Below are 18,304 nucleotides of genomic sequence, written 5' to 3'. Positions count from 1 at the left end.
CAGCCTGCTATCCTCTGAGAATACCTGCTGCAGGTAAGTATCTTCGCTTTTCCTTCTGTATCCTGTCTTTATCTGAATTAAAACAGAGAAAAATAACTTTCTAGTTTTCTAGAGGTGGATTCCAAAGCTTTCTTCCCCCTCTAAATAATTCATACATACCATGTTTTCTTCCTGCAGTTGGTTCACTAGTATCTCATCTTTGCCTCTTTATCATTATTTGTAACTGTATTTTGCAACCACCAGTGCACCTTACATTCATATTCTTCTTACAGCTTCCATAAGTGTTAGGTATTTTGTAATGACCCCCATCCTGCTAAAATGTGAGCCCAAGGGCCTTGTTTGTTTGTTTTGTTACATTTGCACCCCGCGCTTTCCCACTCATGGCAGGCTCAATGCGGCTTACATGGGGCAATGGAGGGTTAAGTGACTTGCCCAGAGTCACAAGGAGCTGCCTGTGCCTGAAGTGGGAATCGAACTCAGTTCCTCAGTTCTCCAGGACCAAAGTCCACCACCCTAACCACTAGGCCACTCCTCCACTGGAAGCCTGGTGTCCAGTATCCATTCCTCACACTCGGCTGTTCTCCCTTAATTCTCTTAAACTGAGCTCATGAACGTAGGCTCCTAAAAAGCCCTCAAATATCATTGCCATGCCATCACCTTTGTTACCCATCTGCAGCAGGTGACAAACTGAAGCTAAGAAAGGGTCTTCCATCTAAGCCAACCATGTCTTGTTAAGAAATGTTAAATCCACATGGATATTTCCCACTAAATTTCATATAATATCTAATTTGTTACATACTCAACATGCATTAAACACATGGTACTGGGAGAATGTCTACCAGATCAGGGCAATTCTCTTCAGATATTAGAGTAAACATTAACTTTGTTACATTTTTTTCATATTTATTTTTCAGGTGCATTCTGTTGCTTTTTATAGGAGTAATTGTTAATTGTATTTTAGGATCCTGATGGTGAACATGCTCGCAGGGTGTTAAACCGTGTGGGCCAGTCATTCTCAGGACATGGCTCTGATGTTGGCCCTGGAATAATGAATCTACCACCGTCTATTCTTAATAATCCAAACGTACCTCCTGAGATTATTACTGCTTTGCAAGCTGGCAGACTTGGATCCACCATTTTTGTTGCAAATGTAAGTTTTTGCATATTCCAGACACTAGTGAATGATTTAAATATTAATGTATGTTTTGCCTTCAGTTCTATTTTGATAGTCAGAGAATAGTCATATTAAGAAATAAAAAGCTTTAGAACTGAGATGTAACAGTGGGAAGGAGGGAGAAGTGAAATTAGTATTTTCTGGTACTGTCTTGTCACCGTATTAGTGCAACCTTTTCCCATGCAACGTTGTGGCACCAAGATAGAGAAATGAGGCAACACCTTGTTTGTAGCACTTGTATAGAAGGTGTGCTGCTAAAATGTGATAAATTTGGTACTAGTGTTCAGCTTTTTCTGGTATGCTTTCTTGCTTTGAATACCACTCTTCCCTCTCCCAACTTGCCTTTGTGTTTGCACTAGTGTGGCATTGGAACACTATTATGGTAAAAGGAACTCCAGGGAACAGAATCAAAAAAAAAAAGTGCTTCTCTGTTGCTGCTTTCCCATTTCTTCCCACATATTGATGGCTGGAGCTGCAGAAAGAGGCAGAAGCAACCCTATTAAAAAAAAAATTGTTCTGTCACTCGAGTCCTACAATTTTCTAGCTATGGTAGAGGCAAGTTACTTGGGAAATGGTTGCATGTCATCAACAATCAAAAAGGAGCAGAAAAAGAAGGCCAGAGTTCACACTCAATGACTTAGCTCCCATAATGACAGAATGGCCAAATGAAAATGAATACAAATAAACACACCCAGAAGTTACGTGAGAAATGATGTGAAACAAACATTTTCAGGCTGCCTTATCACTGTTTCTTTCCTGAAAATAGAATAGCTATTTTATTTCGATTGAAATTAATTTTTATAAAATGTAATCCCAGTTTACTGTATAGCAATTTAGTGCAGCTTGTCAGTGTGTACTATATTAGTAGCTGATATATGTAGTAACTCTCAAGTAATCATGGTTGAAACTAGTCTGAAATGACATCGTCTTTTACTATAAAGTCAAATAGGTTTCATAGTCAACATTTATAGTGTCCAAGAAAGATTCATTTCTTTGTAGTCAACACAAAAATATATTTCTGTATGTGCACAGAAAAATATGATGGTTCTAATCATTTATATATCATTGCATTTAAGCTTGACTTCAAAGTTGGTTGGAAGAAACTCAAGGAAGTATTCTCCATGGCAGGAACTGTAAAACGAGCAGACATTAAAGAAGACAAGGATGGCAAGAGTCGAGGCATGGGAACTATCACCTTTGAACAGTCCCTTGAAGCAGTTCAGGCTATCTGTATCCTAGTTCTGTTTATATGTTGTAGTGATTTGTAAACTTTCCAGACAGTTTACCATAATTCAGTGACTTAGAATATATTTTTCTCACTGGTATTGTTCCCAGTGTTTTTCTAATATGCTATTTATTTACTGTTTTAAAAACAGTGGAGACTTTCAAAGTTTGAGTATTGTATTATGCAGTAAATTCTTTGGGCAACAGATGCTATTAATGATAGCTTCCTCATCTTTTTAATCTTTCCCCCTGTTAGCAGATGGAGTCGGAAAAACTTCACAGGCTGACTCTCCTCTCTGGTGTAGCAGAGATATTGTAGATGGTGTGAATATCTGGGCTGTTGAAAGGGGGGGGTTGAGCTGTACTCCTTCCCCCCCCCCCCCCCCCCCCCCCCCCCCCCCCCGGACCTAGCTTTCTGGACAATAGAGGGCTGGTTTCCCCTGGACATACATAGAGCAAATCCCTGGAATATTTGATCTAAGTCCATGGTCGAAGGACCAAGAGTGCCTAGAGGAATCTAGGAGAAAACTGGCTGGCTGAGAGGCAGTAGCAGCAGCATTACATGTTAAAAAAAAAAAAAAAAAACCTAAACCGGCTGCCTGCATGGAGCAGAATATCCCATGAGGTGCGATAGAAGCATTGGATAAAGAAAGGCAATATGTAGGCTCTTGTTGTATCAGAAAATCACTGACAGCAATTACTCTGGACTTGTTTGGCCCTTAGGTTTGTGTTAGGCTGTCCAACAATGAAAGGAATAATGCCAAAATGGAAATATATTATTTATTATAGATATAAAAATAATGCAAAGCAAAATACAAAAATAAAGATACTATGCAAAATATATGAAGGGTCACACCAATAGTTATATGTAACTACACACCTATAATGTATCCTGACAAAAGATGACCAACTTAGCAGTAAAGTAAGTCTACTGTCCACAGGCCCTGAGACATCCAGTCCTTCACAGTTAAAAACCAAACTAACTAAACTTGAGCCATAAGAGGAAAAGTCCTGTCTCTTACCCTTGCAGTAGGTTCAGAATCCAGATGGGGTGATGAATCGGTTCCTCCGCTTCCTCTAGGCTGTAGCAGAGTCCACCTGCGAACCTCTTCAGTCGGGTATTAGTCCAGTGTCCTTGCACGGTGAGCAGCTGGTTGCAGTCTTTGGGGAAGCCACAGAGCTGCTTCTGAACTTGACCTTGTGCAGTGCTCAGCACAGAATACAGTTCACAGATGTTCAGGCAAATCAGTCTCTCCTGAGAGAGATCCATACACTATGAAATCTTTTTCTCTTCTGTCTCATGTCCAGCATTCACCCTGCCCTCACGCTCCAGGTGACCGACATGGACCAGTCACACTCAGTCTATCCATCTATCTGGGTCACACATGTTCTGTGACATTGAGGGGCCTTGTGGGCCTGCAGCAAGAACAGCTTATCAGTCAGTACCAAACGCCCCTCCATGGTTCACAGATTTTCCTGGAGTATCTGTCTCTGAAAGGCACACTCCTACACACCTTCCCAGGAGATAACTGGCAGGCTAGTGCATGTAAACGTGTCCTTGAAGTCACCAGCTCAGCTGTTTCAAGAAGTAATTTCTTAGTGACCACAGCAGATGAATCCAGAGCCAAGTGGGTTGTGACAATCTACTAGCAGGTGGAGATAGAGAGCACTGATTTGAACTCTGGCTTAATGGACGTTATGCTCCTGGGACATACAGCATTCTCTATCTCCAGCAGGCGGGTGGACTGTCTTCTGCTAGCTCCTAGCTTCATCTGGCTGCGGCTCCTATTCCGGTTATCTGGTTCAGCGAAACTTGAGGAGGGGGGGTACACCTGGTGATGCCAGGTCCCTCCCCAGTCTCCTCTGCATCCCTCTGCCACCTCCTTCCTCACAGCTCCTTTCCTATGAAAAACAAAACAAAAACTGCTTGCTGTTAGGTGGATTTTGGCACTTTTGGTGCTCGCTCGTGAGCTTTATTGTGGAGAGTGAGTAGCATTGGTCCGGCACGCAGCACTGCCTTCTTTGGACATCGCTGCTCTCCTCAGGGTGAGTGTGCTTGTTTACTAAAGGGAGGACTCCTGCAGCATTGGCGGGCATGTCTACAGAATTAGTGAAGTGCTGCTGCTGTTGTGGGAAGCAGAGAGCAGTGTCTGGTACATGTATGGGCCCTAAGCCGGCAAGTGCAGTGGCATCGGATTTTGGAACCAGTGGTCCACGTGCTCCAGACGTGTGTCGTCCTCCCCTAGCCAGTGTGATGTTGCCGGCCATTTTGGATCAGTGTCATTCTGAGACCACGGTGTCGGGGAGTATGTTTCCCGCTCCAGGGGCGGACTTGGGTCACTCAGTGCTTTCAGGAGGAGCGGGCACTGTGCCCCGGGGGGGGGGGTCTATTCTCCCCAGAATTTGTGTTGCTGTTACATACTTCATATCTCTTAAAGAGGGTGCAGCTGATGTCCGAAGCTGTGTTGAGTCTTCAGGACTCTGTGAACCCTGTGTCTGGGCCTGCGGCCTTTGGATCCAAATGACAGTGTTTGGACTTGGGTTCAGATTTGAGATCTCCAGCTCCTTTGTCCCCTGCCCCCTCGGAGGGAGATTTGGCTACCTCCTCCCTGTGTAAAAAATATCAGCCGGGTTGCACTGGCTTTTCTCAGCGGCCCAGGTACCAACAGAAGTAGTCCGTACAACTAGACAGGTGTTCTGGGGGTAACTCTTCTAGAGCGCTCTCTGCTCTACACGCGTTATAATGATGGTGTCTCTGCCCACTCGCTCACATGCATAGGGGGATGGCTGTCCTTTTACGAGTGTGCCAAAATCACATTGGCCCAGCGGGTCTTGGAGCTTATTTTGGGTACTAATTAGAGTTGTCTCTTGTCAGATTCTTTCTTGCTATTCCTGTGCGCGGGTGGCCGCAAGCGAGCAGCGGTGCAGGACACTGCAGCAGTTGCTCCAGTTGGGGGTGATCCAGTCCCTTTCCAGGAATGGGATATGGGCTGTTGTTCCATCTGGTGTTGGACATCAAAGGAGTCAACTACTGTCTCTGTGTGTCATTTTTGCATGGAGACTGCAATTGGTGATTGCAGCGGTTCAGCCGCTATGGTGCCTACAGGCTTATCGTTTTTGTCCTGTGTTGGATTGCAATGATCAAACTTGTTTTAGGGCTTTATTTATTTATTTTTTTCTTTCTTCTATACGCAGCAATAGTAAGGTTGCTGGGACTTGTTACATATTCAAAGTACATAAGTAATGCCACACTGGGAAAAGACCAAGGGTCCATCGAGCCCAGCATCCTATCCAGGCCAAGGGCACCTGGCAAGCTTCCCAAACATATAAACATCCTATACAAGTGTAGCAAGGATTTCAGCTAAAGGTTTATGTTACCGCAGTTTGATCTGTCGCCCACAAGAAATGCTTGTGCATTACAAGTGTATATGAGAAGAAACTTAATTTTCATAAGTGTTGCTGTTGACCTGGATGTTTTTTGGGTTTTTTTTTTGTTTTGTTTTTTTTGTCCATTGCCAGTGGTTAACGCTTTTACTTCTTTCTGATTTTGTAAAGTTGATTCAAGGTGTTTAGATGCAAACATATTAATATTTTAATCACCAATTTTTACCAAGTTAGCCTCATGTTAGCTGCTGTTATTACTATTACATCTGTTTCTGATAAGCCTTTTAAATATAAGTGAACTATTGAATACCTTTTCAAACAGTACCTACAATATTTTGCCTAATACCTAGTTAATTAATATTTTAGAAGCATTTGAGAACACTAAGTTTTAGTCTCATACTTTAAAATTTATGACAACAGAGGCCACTGAATGTAAAAAAAAAAAAATACAGATTCCCAGACATTCTCATTGCATGACACATTCAGACTGGAGCTGCTTATACTATAGTCCTTAAATTTAAAAATAGATTGAAAGTTAAATTTAACCACACACACATGCAGTACATAACATATGACACTCTCTTTTCCGTTATTTAAAGAAATGTTTGGTTGTCTACTCTTCACGATTTAATATTTGATATTAACTCCATGCACTTTACCTTTTTGATTTAGATTGTAAAACACCATCTTTCAGTTGCTTGTGGAAAGTTGTATATCAAGCTCTGTCCCGTCTTCCGCCGAGACCAACGCGCGCCTGCTCGCCGCTGGCGCCGGTGGACCGTGGGACCCAGGGCCGCCAGGGATGGCCGGCCTTCGCCGCGGGTCCTCCGGTGGCCGACCATTGCCAGCCAGAAGGGAAAGGCGGCCATTACCTTAATCCGGCGGCAGAGGATCGCCGGTTGTTCCCGCCGGTGGCCGGCCTTCCAGTTCCGCTAGGGAACCTCTGCAACATGGCGCCGGCAGTGGATAGCCGGCGTCTCTTCCGGTTGCGGGGCCAAGCAGGGGAAGCGGTGGCTGGCGTCATCTTGGATTGGATACGGAAAGGCTCATCCGCAGGAAGCACCAGCTGGGGCCCCACGCTAATGGGAAGGCCTACTTAAGGAGCACCACTCCTCTTGGCCAGTGCTTCGGCTTCTCGTTCCTGAGAGCTCTGCATCGTTGGATGGAACTCTGTACCTTGCTATCAGACACTGCCTGCTACTGACCCTCCTGGACCGCTGCCTGCCTCGACTACTGCCTGCTACTGACTCTCCTGGATCGCGGCCCGTCTCGACCACTGCCTGCTACTGACTCTCCTGGACCGCTGCCTGTCTTGACCCCTGCCTGCTACTGACTCTCCTGGACCACTGCCTGCTACTGACTCTCCTTGTTCGCTGTCTGCTTCTTCCAGAAGCCCTGTCTGCCCCCTGTTCCCGAAGCCCTGTAGGCTGCCCGCACCTGGAGGCTCAACTTCCGGGGAACGGCGGCCTTCCCAGGCGAAGAGTGGGGGTGGGTCGGCTGTCCTCTGGAGAAGGAGGGGTTTACTCCGCCGTCTCCGGCCGGATCCAAGAGCTCACACCCAGAATCTGCTCAACCTTTGGCGGAGCAAGACAGTAAGCCGAAGCCATGAGCTCGCCGACTCCACCTGACTTGAGGGACCTGGCGAGGATCCTGCAGCAGCAACAGGAACAATTGAATGCCCTCTCGGGGGCCTTCCAGAATGTGTGTTCACAGATCAACTCCAGGCAAACCCAGGTGCAGGCTTCACCAGCGGGTTCCCGTACAAGTGCCACATTTTCGGGGCCCCGCTTTCCCAAGCCTAGTCGGTTCAATGGGACCCCCGAGAACTGCCGGGGATTCCTGAACCAATGTAATCTCTACTTCGAGATGCAACCGGAGGCCTTCACCTCCGACCGAACGAAGGTCTCCTATGTGATCTCCCTACTCACCGGGCTGGCCTTGGCCTGGGCTTCACTCCTCTGTGAACAACGGGACCCCATGCTTACGGACTTTGAAGAATTCCAGCGCCGATTCCGGCTCGTCTTTGATGTTCCGGGAAGACCATCCTCCGCATCCTCGGAACTCCTGCGGATTCAGCAGGGGTCCGGAACCGTGGGCGAGTATGCCGTGCGGTTCCGTACCTTAGCCTCAGAACTGCGGTGGAACTCTGAGGCCCTGTCCGCGATCTTTTGGCAAGGATTGCAGGGTCGCATCAAGGACGAACTGGCCAGACGGGACCTTCCCTCCACCTTGGATGTTTTGATCACGCTCTGTACCCGGATTGATACGCGCTTCCGGGAGAGGGCCCGGGAACGGGCCGAACAGCACAGGACGGCAGCTCCTGGGCCGCGGCCCCGGAGGGTTCCTTCACCTCGAGACCCTTCCGCTGGGCAGGGCGGTGTTCTGGAGGAACCCATGCTCGTGGGCCGGCAGCGACTGGCTGCCTCAGAGCGTAACGGCGACGCTGGAATAACCTGTGTTTCTACTGTGGGGAAGCGGGACACTTGATTCAGGCGTGTCCTACTCGACCGGCGGGAAACGCCGAACCCAAGGCCCCGTGAGGGGGCTGGTCTTGGGTCACTCGGGGCCCCCTCCTGACGATCTGTTCACCATACCAGTGACCCTCCAGTGGCAAGACCATTTGATCCAGACCCAAGCCCTGTTGGACTCAGGGGCTGGGGGAAACTTTATTAGTTTGGAACTGTTTGAGCAATGGCAACTACCGGCGCAGGAGTGCAACCCGGCTGTGCAGGTGATTTCCATTCAGGGAACAGTATTACCCAATCCAATCTCCCGACTCACTCCGCCGGTGGAGCTAAGAGTAGCCCAGCAGCATCAGGAGAAGATCCAATTCTTGATAATGCCTAAGTCCATTCATCCCCTGGTGTTGGGTCTGCCATGGCTACGCAGTCATTCACCCTTGATTGATTGGACGTCGGGGCACATACGGGGCTGGGGAAAGTATTGCTCAGAGCAGTGTCTAACCCCGGAAGGGAGCCCCTGCTCGGTACTGGCAACCACCCCGGGAAAACTGCTGGCCTGCAAGGCGACCTTACCTAAGGAATACCAGGCCTACGCGGATGTCTTTAACCCAGTAGAGGCGGATAGGTTGCCCCCGCACCGGCATTTTGATTGTGCTATTAATCTCATGTCGGACCGGATGCCACCTCCCGGGTGGTTGTATACCCTCTCCCGTGGGGAATCAGCGGCCATGCGGGCCTATGTTCAAGAAAATCTGGAGAAGGGATTCATCCGAGCATCGTCCTCCCTGGCGGGAGCCGGCTTTTTCTTTGTCAGCAAGAAAGACGGAACCCTCAGGCCTTGTATCGATTACCAGGCCCTGAACGTCATCACGATTAAGGACCGGTACCCGTTGCCCTTAATTCCAGCGTTGTTTGACAGACTCCAGGGAGCCCGGGTATTCACGAAGTTGGATCTGAGAGGAGCGTATAATCTTATACGGATTCGACGGGGTGATGAGTGGAAAACCGCGTTCAATACACACGAGGGGCATTTCGAGTACTTGGTTATGCCCTTCGGACTATGTAATGCCCCGGCGGTTTTTCAAAAGTTTATCAACCACGTGTTTCATGATCTCCTCTACTCATTTGTTGTTGTCTACCTAGACGACATCCTGGTATTTTCCCGGTCTCCACAGGAACATGTGGACCATGTAACCGAGGTCCTCAGGCGCCTAAGGCAACACCGATTATATGCCAAGTTAAGCAAGTGCGTGTTTCACCAGGTAGTGGTGCCCTTCTTGGGCTATATTATCTCTGGGCATGGGTTCCAAATGGACCCGGACAAAGTGAAAGCGATTCGAGACTGGCCACAGCCGCAGAACTTGAAGGCCCTACAAAGATTCTTGGCCTTTGCCAACTATTATCGCCAGTTCATCGAGCACTACTCCCTGGTTACTGCGCCCTTGACTGCTCTCACCCGGAAGGGAGCGGATGTACAGCACTGGCCAGCCCCAGTGGTGGAGGCGTTTGTTGCTCTAAAGAGGGCTTTCCTGTCGGCTCCCATCCTCCGAAGTCCAGACCCGAGTAAACCTTTTGTGGTGGAGGTGGACGCTTCGGCCGTGGGGGCCGGGGCCATTCTCTCTCAAATCACGTCCGCGGGGAAACGACTGCCATGCTTCTTCTTCTCACGAAAGTTCTCCCCCGCCGAAAGGAACTACACTGTTGGGGATCGGGAGCTCCTGGCCCTCAAGTTGGCCCTGCAAGAATGGAGGCATCTGTTGGAGGGCGCCGAACATATTTTCACAGTAATAACCGACCACAAGAACCTGTTGTATCTTCAAGGAGCCAAGAGGCTCAATCCACGACAGGCTCGGTGGTCCCTATTTTTTGCCCGATTCCAGTTTCGCCTAATGTTCTGGCCCGCGGAAAAGAACATTCTTGCCGACGCCCTCTCCCGGGCGTTCGAGGTCCTCGAGGAACCTGAGGACTCGCAGCCTATGTTGAACCCGGAATGTCTGCCAGCCATGCCTACGGCCCTAGTACCTACCAGAACGCTGGTACCTCGCCAAGACCGAAGGAGAGCGATGCACTGGGCCCACTCGTCAGCGTTCGCGGGGCATTTTGGGTTCCATAAAACGTTGCACTTACTCGCACGACAGTACCACTGGCCACGGATGGCAAAGGACGTTCTTCAATTTGTGTCCTCCTGCCTCGTCTGCGCCCGGACCAAGTCAACGGTAGGGCGGCCGTGGGGGGAACTCCAGCCCTTGCCGGTACCACAAGGCCCCTGGGAGGAGCTCTCCATGGACTTCATCACCGATTTACCTCGCTCCCAGGGGCATACGGTCATTTGGGTGGTAGTGGACCGGTTCTCCGGAATGGCCCACTTCATTCCCCTGAAGGGACTGCCCTCTGCAGCCACACTGGCCACCTGCTTCGTCCAGCACATCTTTCGCCTGCATGGGCTCCCCGTACGGATCATTAGCGACCAGGGAACCCAATTCACCTCCCGGTTTTGGAAGGCGTTATGTGCCGCCTTAGGAGTCAAGGCCCATTTCTCGTCGGCCTACCATCCTCAGACTAACGGGATGGTGGAACATATTAACCAAACCCTGAAGGGGTTCCTCCGAGCTTTTGTGAACAACCGCCAGGACAACTGGGTGGCACTCCTTCCTTGGGCAGAATTCGCCTACAATAATAGCCTACACTCAGCCTCCCAGCAGTCTCCATTCTCTGTGGTGTTCGGCCGGCACCCACCGGCTACCTCCGGCTATCTCCTTGGAACCAGATATTCCTCAGATACAGCAGGTCCTGAATAGTATGCAGGACACCTGGAAGGTGGTCCGCGAGCAGCTGCGGAGGGCGGCTGCCAAGTACAAACTATACGCGGACCGCCGCCGACGCCCCGCTCCTGTATTCCAACCGGGGCTGCAGAGAGTGAGCTGGTGGCATTCCCTATTTGTGGCTCTTCAACCTGTGCCGAGGCGCCACGAGATGAGGTACTTAAGCGTTATCATATTTCCTTTTGTGCTGGGAGTGGTGCAAGAGGGGGTGGCAGCCTTGCTTCCGGGAGCGCTGAGGTTGGCAGCAGACCAGTGAGGGCCTATGATGGTGGTGGGATGTTTGCATTGTTTTGTGCATATGGAGGTGTCAACTGAAAGAGTTAAGGTGTCTGTGATGGGGGGGAGGGTTTTGCTGCAGCATATGTAGCATCGTTTTAGCTGTACTTCCTGCATGAATTTTTCAGGATCCACAGTGGGTGAAGAGGCCCCAAGAGCACACTTGAGTGCCTTACGCCAAGAGCAGTACTGGAGATGCAAAAATGCAGGAGAAGCTGCCATTTTGTGTCTTTGCATGGAGGAGTCAGAGGTGGCCCCAGCCTTGGAGGGTGGCTTAGGTGCATTAGATGAGGTGTGTGATTCCCCCCCCCCCCCCCCCCCAAGCTTCATACTTTGCTGTTTCAGAAGGCCTTTGAGAAAGGCAAGCTTAGAGCCGCCCATGACCTGAGGTCATTGAGTCAGCTGGTCTCGATGGGGCCTCATGCCCAAAGCAGGCCTGCCTAGAGGACTGGGATGTGTGATCTGTCTCCTTGCTGGGAGGCTTAGTAAGCTGTTCAGCTGACATACTGAAGGAAGGATAGTTTCCAATAGAGGATGACAGTGGTTCCTCAGTGGTGCAGAGTGGAAAAACTGGTCACTATGATTTCCCAGGCTCTTGGGGCTCTCAGCATTGCAGACTCTTCTCTCTCATCTCAGCATTTGGAATTTTTAGGGTGGGCAGGATCCTGTTTTGGAAGGTATTTAAAAGCCTTCAAAGATCTTCCATATCCACCAGATGATTCAAGCTAGGGTCTCCATGGAGTGGGAGATGCCAAAGGCCAGGTCATGGGTATGTTATAACTGTTGGTTCTGAAGGAGAAGCTTACATTTTCCAATGTGAACGTGGTGGTGACAACGTGGACAAAATCACCATCCCTGTTGAAAGGTGGGGGGGGGGGGGGAGCCTTGAAGGATCTCCAGCACTGGAGGTTAGAGGATTTGCTGAACCAGTGCTTTCAGGTGCCTTTTATGGGATTCCAGGCAACTGTCTGCAATGCCTGTATGTCAGGAGTGTGTATACACTGGCTTGAGCAAGCTGAAGATGGCGGAATGGAGAGATGTGATCCACAGGAAGTACCTTGCCAGGATTCAGGCTTGTGCTATGTTGCAGTTGTCATGCATGACCTTAGATAGCACACAGACAGTCTAGGTATTTGGCGAGGAGACTGGCTCTGTAATCAGTCTGCAGATCTGGTCTCAAACTGTTGGACCTGGAATGTATCAGGTTAAAGATTTGGGTGAGTTAAATCCTCAGCAGTTGTCAGAAGACAAGTCCAGAAGTACTAAAGCTTTGGCAAACAGGTCCCATTGTAGGAATGCCAGGTGATGCTGTGCTGACCAGGTATCTTTATTGCAGAGGTAACAGATTCTGTTGTGCTCAACCTCCTTTTGTTTCAACTGCATGAATGTTTCCGGGGCCAGTAGGTGACTGTTGCTGCCGGAGAAATAAAGTGAGATCTTGGGGATCCACCCCTCAGTGAAGTGGATAGGGGGTTGGCTGTTCATCTTTTTTGAGAACTGGACTCAAATCACTTCTGACAAGTGGGTCTTGGATATCTGCTGGAGTATTCCCACCTCCTCTTGTCATGTACCGTCCAAAAAGGCAGCCATGCTGTCCACTTGAGAAATGGTAGAGGTGTTAGGAGTGGTGATCCCTGCCCTGCAGGAGGAGCGGTTCAAGGGCTGGAACACATCTACTTCTTGGTTCTATAGAAACAAGGGACCTTCTGACCTATTCTGGAACTAAAGGATGTAAATTGAACACTCAAGTGTGTTATATTTCTGGATGGACAGCGGTCAGAATAAGGGGAGTTCTTGATGGCTTAGCTTCTTAAGATCCTATCTTCATATTCTAATTTGGCTGCATCAGAGTTTATATAGGTTTGCTTACCTGGGGTAGCATTTTCAATTTTAGGCCCCTCTCTTGCCACATCACCCTGGACCTTCTCCAGGATCATGATAGTGGCAGTAACGGTTGTCCACAAATTGAGAATTCAAGACAACTCCTTAGACAGTTGACTGATCAGGATCCATTTGGATGAGGACAGTTGCCACACTACCTCATGGTTGGCCACTAGGTTAGGTAGTGAACCTGAAAAAACACAAAATGCACCTCTTCCAGTCTAAGAATATCTAGGGGGCTGTTTTAAATATTTGGGCTGGCAAAGTCTTCATGCCTTATCAGAGAAGAGAAGTTGCAGAGTCAAATACAGGTCCTTCTGGCAAAGGGTGCCTAGGTGCAACTCAGAATCTGATACCATGGGTGCCTGCCTACATGCAGCTCATACAAGGAGCCCATTTGTCTTGACGGTCATCTCAGAACCAGTCTTATCACATTTATCCTGTGTATAGCAGAGGCTCATGCCAGTCTGGGATGGTGACTTGAGGCTCTCAATCTGATCAAAGGAATGAATCTAGAGGCTCTGGAGGATTGGTTGGTGGTGATAACCGATGCCATTTTCCGTATCTGGGGAGCCCATTTTCAGGGGCAGGTTGTCTGGGGATGGTGCTAGAGATCCAAAGCGATCTGCTCAATCAACTAGTTGGAGATGTGAGCAAGCAGAAGAATTTGGACACCTACAAAGCTTAGTTCAGGGGAAAGCACACAGATTTTGCATACCTCAACTGCCAAGGAGGTATGAACAGCCTTACGGTGGCAAAGGAAGCTGCTGCTCTTTTCAGTGAGCAGAGTTTAACCTACTGATTGTGCACGCTCACTACGTGGGCCACTACTATGTTCATTGATTTTTTTTCTAGGCCGCCAGACCCTGGCTCACAGAGTGGGAACTCTCAGACAAAGCCTTTGTGGTTATTTTGCAGTTGCTGGAGGGCCCCTGTCCATGGGTCTTATGGCAATGATGTGACATGAACAAAGGAAAACAGCAGTGATCATAGGAATGACAAAGAACTCAGGAGTCCATCAGGATTCAAAGATTTATTGTATTGTCCAAAAACAGTCCATCTGGTTTTCTGTGGGGGCTTTTTTTGTCTTTTCCCATCATTCAGTCAGCTGGAATGCCAGAGCTGAAAAGAGTTTAGTTCTTTCTTCCATCCCTGGCCCTGTCGGAACCTGATATATATGTCTTCCTGGCTGATACTAGGCTGGATAATCCAAAAGATAGCAACTTGTCTGGGCTTGGTGATCTTAGTAGCACCAAATTGGCCCATATATCCCTGGTACACAGACTTTGTCAAGCTTGGGCCTGGGAGGAAGCATTCTGGCCTCCTGGTGCAATGACCCATAGTATCCCTCACCTTTTTTTTTTCTTTTTTCTTTTTTTTACAGCCTGGCTCTTAAGAGTTCACATCTGAGGTATGAGGAGGGAGTGATTACAACTTTGCTGCAGGCACTGAAGCAGTCTACTTTCCTAGCCTATGCGAGCATCTAGCAGGTTTTTGAGGCTTGTTATGCCCTTTTTATTCCTTTTCTAGTTTTTATTGCAGGGCAGCTTAAATCTTTGTCCTTGGCTTCCTTGAAGGTACAGGTTGCAGTGTTGTCTTGTTTTTGCAGCCGGTTGGAGGGCACCTCCCTGGGGTGGGGGGGGCCTCTTGTATGTGATGCCCTTTCTTAAAGGGGTGACACAGTTGTGCCCTCTACCTCCAATGATACCATTATGGAATCTCAATTTAGTGCTGAAGGTGCAGGTGGTAAAGTCTTTTGAAGCACTGAAGAAGGTGACTCTGAAGGATTTGACACTTACAGGTAGTGTATTCAGTGGCTATTTGGTCTGCCAGGAGTTCTTTTTGGAATTATAGGCCCTTTCATGCCGGGAGCTTTTTTTTTTGTATTTTAGCAAAGCAGGGGTCTCCTTAAGGAGATGCCCTTCTACCTTAAGGTGGTGATGTTGCCTGGTTTTCGCTGTCTTCATCTGCTGGCTGAGTGAGATAACCCTACAGTTCTAGACTGGTCTGGTTGTACCTGAGGAAAGACAAGTAGCAGGTAAGACCAAACTTTTCCATGCTAATTTTGCCCCATAAATATATGATGGTTTTTCTTTAAGGTATTTTTGGATCAACTTATTATATAATTGTTATTTGGATCTTAAATTTTAGTAACCTTTTCATTTTTATCCCTTTCTCCTTGACTAATGATATTCAGCTATGTTCAATGGACAGTTTTTATTTGATAGACCTATGCATGTGAAAATGGTAAGTTTTGCACATCCATTTTTGTATGTAAATTTACTGTTTGTAAGTGTGGACTTACCTTGCTTTTCTGCTTACCAGGATGACAAATCAATCCCTCAAGATATGATGGAAAGTAAGACACCACAGCTGCCTCGTAAGTATTAGGAATACATTTTTGTGAAACCATTGGATTGTTACCTGTACAGTTTTCTAATGTTTAATAATCTATTAAGCTTTGATTAACACAGTGACCCTTTACAACATTTTTGTTTCATAAAGTAGGTTTATTTCTCCATGGACAAGCAGGATCACAGCCACTCAAATGGATGATACCATAATTTGACAGAGCTGAGGGGGTCCCCTCTCCCAGAGCTCAGGTTTCTGAGTCTTTGCTGGAGTTGCATAAGTACATAAACATAACAATACTGGGTCAGACTGAAGGTCCATCAAACCCAGTATCCTGCTTCCAACAGTAGCCAGTCTAGGTCACAAGTGCTGGCAAGATTCCAAAAGAGTAAAAAATAGATTTTGTTCTGTTTATCCCAGAAATAAGCAGCAGATTTTCCCATCCATTTTAATAGTGGCTTATGGTCTTTTCTTGTAGGAACTTGTCCAAACCTGTTTTAAGCTACACTAACTGCTTTTACCATGTTCTCTGGCAGAATATTCCAGAGTTTAAGTACATATTGAGTAAAGAAATATTTTTTTCTAGTTTGTTTTGAATTCACTACTTAATAACTTAATAGATGTTTTCTATCAGATTGTATTTCCATTCTCTCAATTGAATACCATTGAAATGTAAACCGCTTTGATGGCTTGACCCTAGGCAGTTAAATAAATGTAACCTTGAACCTTCATTGCATGCCTCCTAGACCTTATATTGTTGGAAGGAGTAAGCAAGCGATTCATGTCTACCTTTTCCAGTCCCTCTTACTATTCTTCAGTTACTTTTCAACTGCCAAAGCAGTCTGCCGAGTTTCCAGCCTCCTTGTCTGAAGAGTTACATACGTTAGCTGACACATTCCCTACGGAGAAGAAACCAGGTTTTAAAAGATATCCAGATTGTAGAAACAAAATGTCTGTAATGAGCTCAATCAGTGTGTGTGTTGTATGGGCCTGTTTATTATTATTGTTGTTGTTATTACAAATTGCTTCTATTCCACAACAAACTATTAAATTCAGTGCAGATTACAATTATAAGTAATTGGACACAAAGCTTCCAAGAATTACAGAGCAAAAACAGGACCCCCCCCCCCCCCCCCCCCCCAGTTTTCTGTTAGAGGTACTTTTGAAAGTCATATGCTGGCAGTGAATTCCATATTGTCGATGCCTGATAATGTATAGATGACGTAAACATCTAACATGATTTGACCCTCTTGACTGTCGGAATGAGTAGCAGCATCTGGTTTTACATATAGAGCTTTTGTGAAGAAAAATGGCCTAGTTAGATAAAAAGGTGCCAAACCCGTCAAGATCTTAACAATGTTGGTACATAGCTTGAAATTGGAACCTAGCCTCGACTGGAAGCCGATGCATCTCAACAAATTATGGGGTAATCGAATTAGAGGCTGAAAAAATCAGCTGGGCTGTCGCATTTTGAATCGGTTGAACTTCCTTTAGCAACGTACTCTAGGAGCCAACATAGATATTACAGTAGTCTATTCTAGCAGAACTAAAGCTTCAACCAGCAATCTGAATTGTAATGTCACTGAGGGCTGGAAAATCAAGAAGCTGTAAACTGCCAGAAATTTTGGAGAGAAATAGAAGAGATTTTTAGAAATGGACAGCTCTCAAGGTTTTTAATGGACACTGATTTGGCAGGTCAGAAGCAAAAGTGTTTTAAAGATTGAAATGACACACACAGTCACCAGAAGAACATGTTTCGCTTGAAGAAAACTGCTAAAAGGTCCAGTGATTCAGTTATTGGCACTAACAGCTTTCCTTTTTGTACCAATAACTGTCATGTATTGAAGCATGCTTCAGCATTGCAGGAATTCTCAGCAAAGCCGCATAACATCAAAGGCTCCCCTCCCCTAGCCTCAAAGTTGCATAACTCCAGGGATTCTTCTCACAGCGTCCCTCCCTCAGCACGGAAGTCTCCGCCTCTCAAACCAATATAGAAGATCTCTGGATTCTCTGAAACTGCTTTGATGCTACCAAATTTGCTGCTGATCAGGTTTTCCTTGGCACTGCCCCAGGGCTTTTCGCAGAAGAACTCCTTCCCCAAAGTGGACAGCATAGTTAGCAAGTTCCTATCCAATCTGACTGTGGCACTCAGCCCCCTCAGTTCAAGAAGTACCAAAAGAAGGGTGGTTGCACAACTTTTAGAACTATTTCACCATTGTGGAACTTTGAAGGCAGTTTCCCAAAGGAAAATATGGGACAGAAAAGTTAAGAACATAATTTTCTAAAGGTGACCAGACTAAATGTATCGGCAGGTGAAGGTTATGTTCCATATCATCATGCTGATCAATCCATAGATTGGTGGGTTGTGTCCATCTACCAGCAGGTGGAGATAGAGAGCAATCCTTTTGCCTCCCTATATGTGGTCATGTGCTGCCGGAAACTCCCCAGTATGTTCTCTATCTCAGCAGGTGGTGGTCACACACAGCAGCAGCTCTGGCTAGGTCTCCAAGCCTAATTTTTAGATTTTGTTGAGTACCTGGGGTTGAGGGCTCTTCTTGAGCAAGTGCAAACCTGGTGGCGCCAGGTCCCTCCTTTTCTCCCCCCTCCCGCTGGCTCCGTTTAAAAAAAAAAAAAAAAATTTTGGACGTCCTTAAAGGCGTTTATTTCGACGTTTATTTAAACTTTTATTGCAGCTACTCACTGGGACACCAGGTCGTTACAGCTCGGAG

At 47.2% G+C, this 18,304-nt stretch overlaps 1 protein-coding gene across 1 annotated transcript in view; it reads left to right on the top strand.

Annotated features, from left to right (window-relative positions):
* MYEF2 (myelin expression factor 2) overlaps nucleotides 1-18,304 on the top strand; it is a 219,210-nt gene that overhangs the window by 47,836 nt on the left and 153,070 nt on the right. Inside the window, 4 exon segments of the mRNA XM_030189515.1 lie at nucleotides 962-1,150; nucleotides 2,251-2,404; nucleotides 15,421-15,470; nucleotides 15,549-15,603. Of these exon segments, the coding sequence (XP_030045375.1) occupies nucleotides 962-1,150; nucleotides 2,251-2,404; nucleotides 15,421-15,470; nucleotides 15,549-15,603 (448 nt within the window).

The sequence above is a fragment of the Microcaecilia unicolor genome, chromosome 1, assembly GCF_901765095.1.
Source record: "Microcaecilia unicolor chromosome 1, aMicUni1.1, whole genome shotgun sequence".
Lineage (NCBI taxonomy): Eukaryota > Metazoa > Chordata > Amphibia > Gymnophiona > Siphonopidae > Microcaecilia > Microcaecilia unicolor.
The sequence above is the reverse complement of the archived record's forward strand: the minus strand, read 5'-3'. Positions and strand labels throughout refer to the sequence as shown.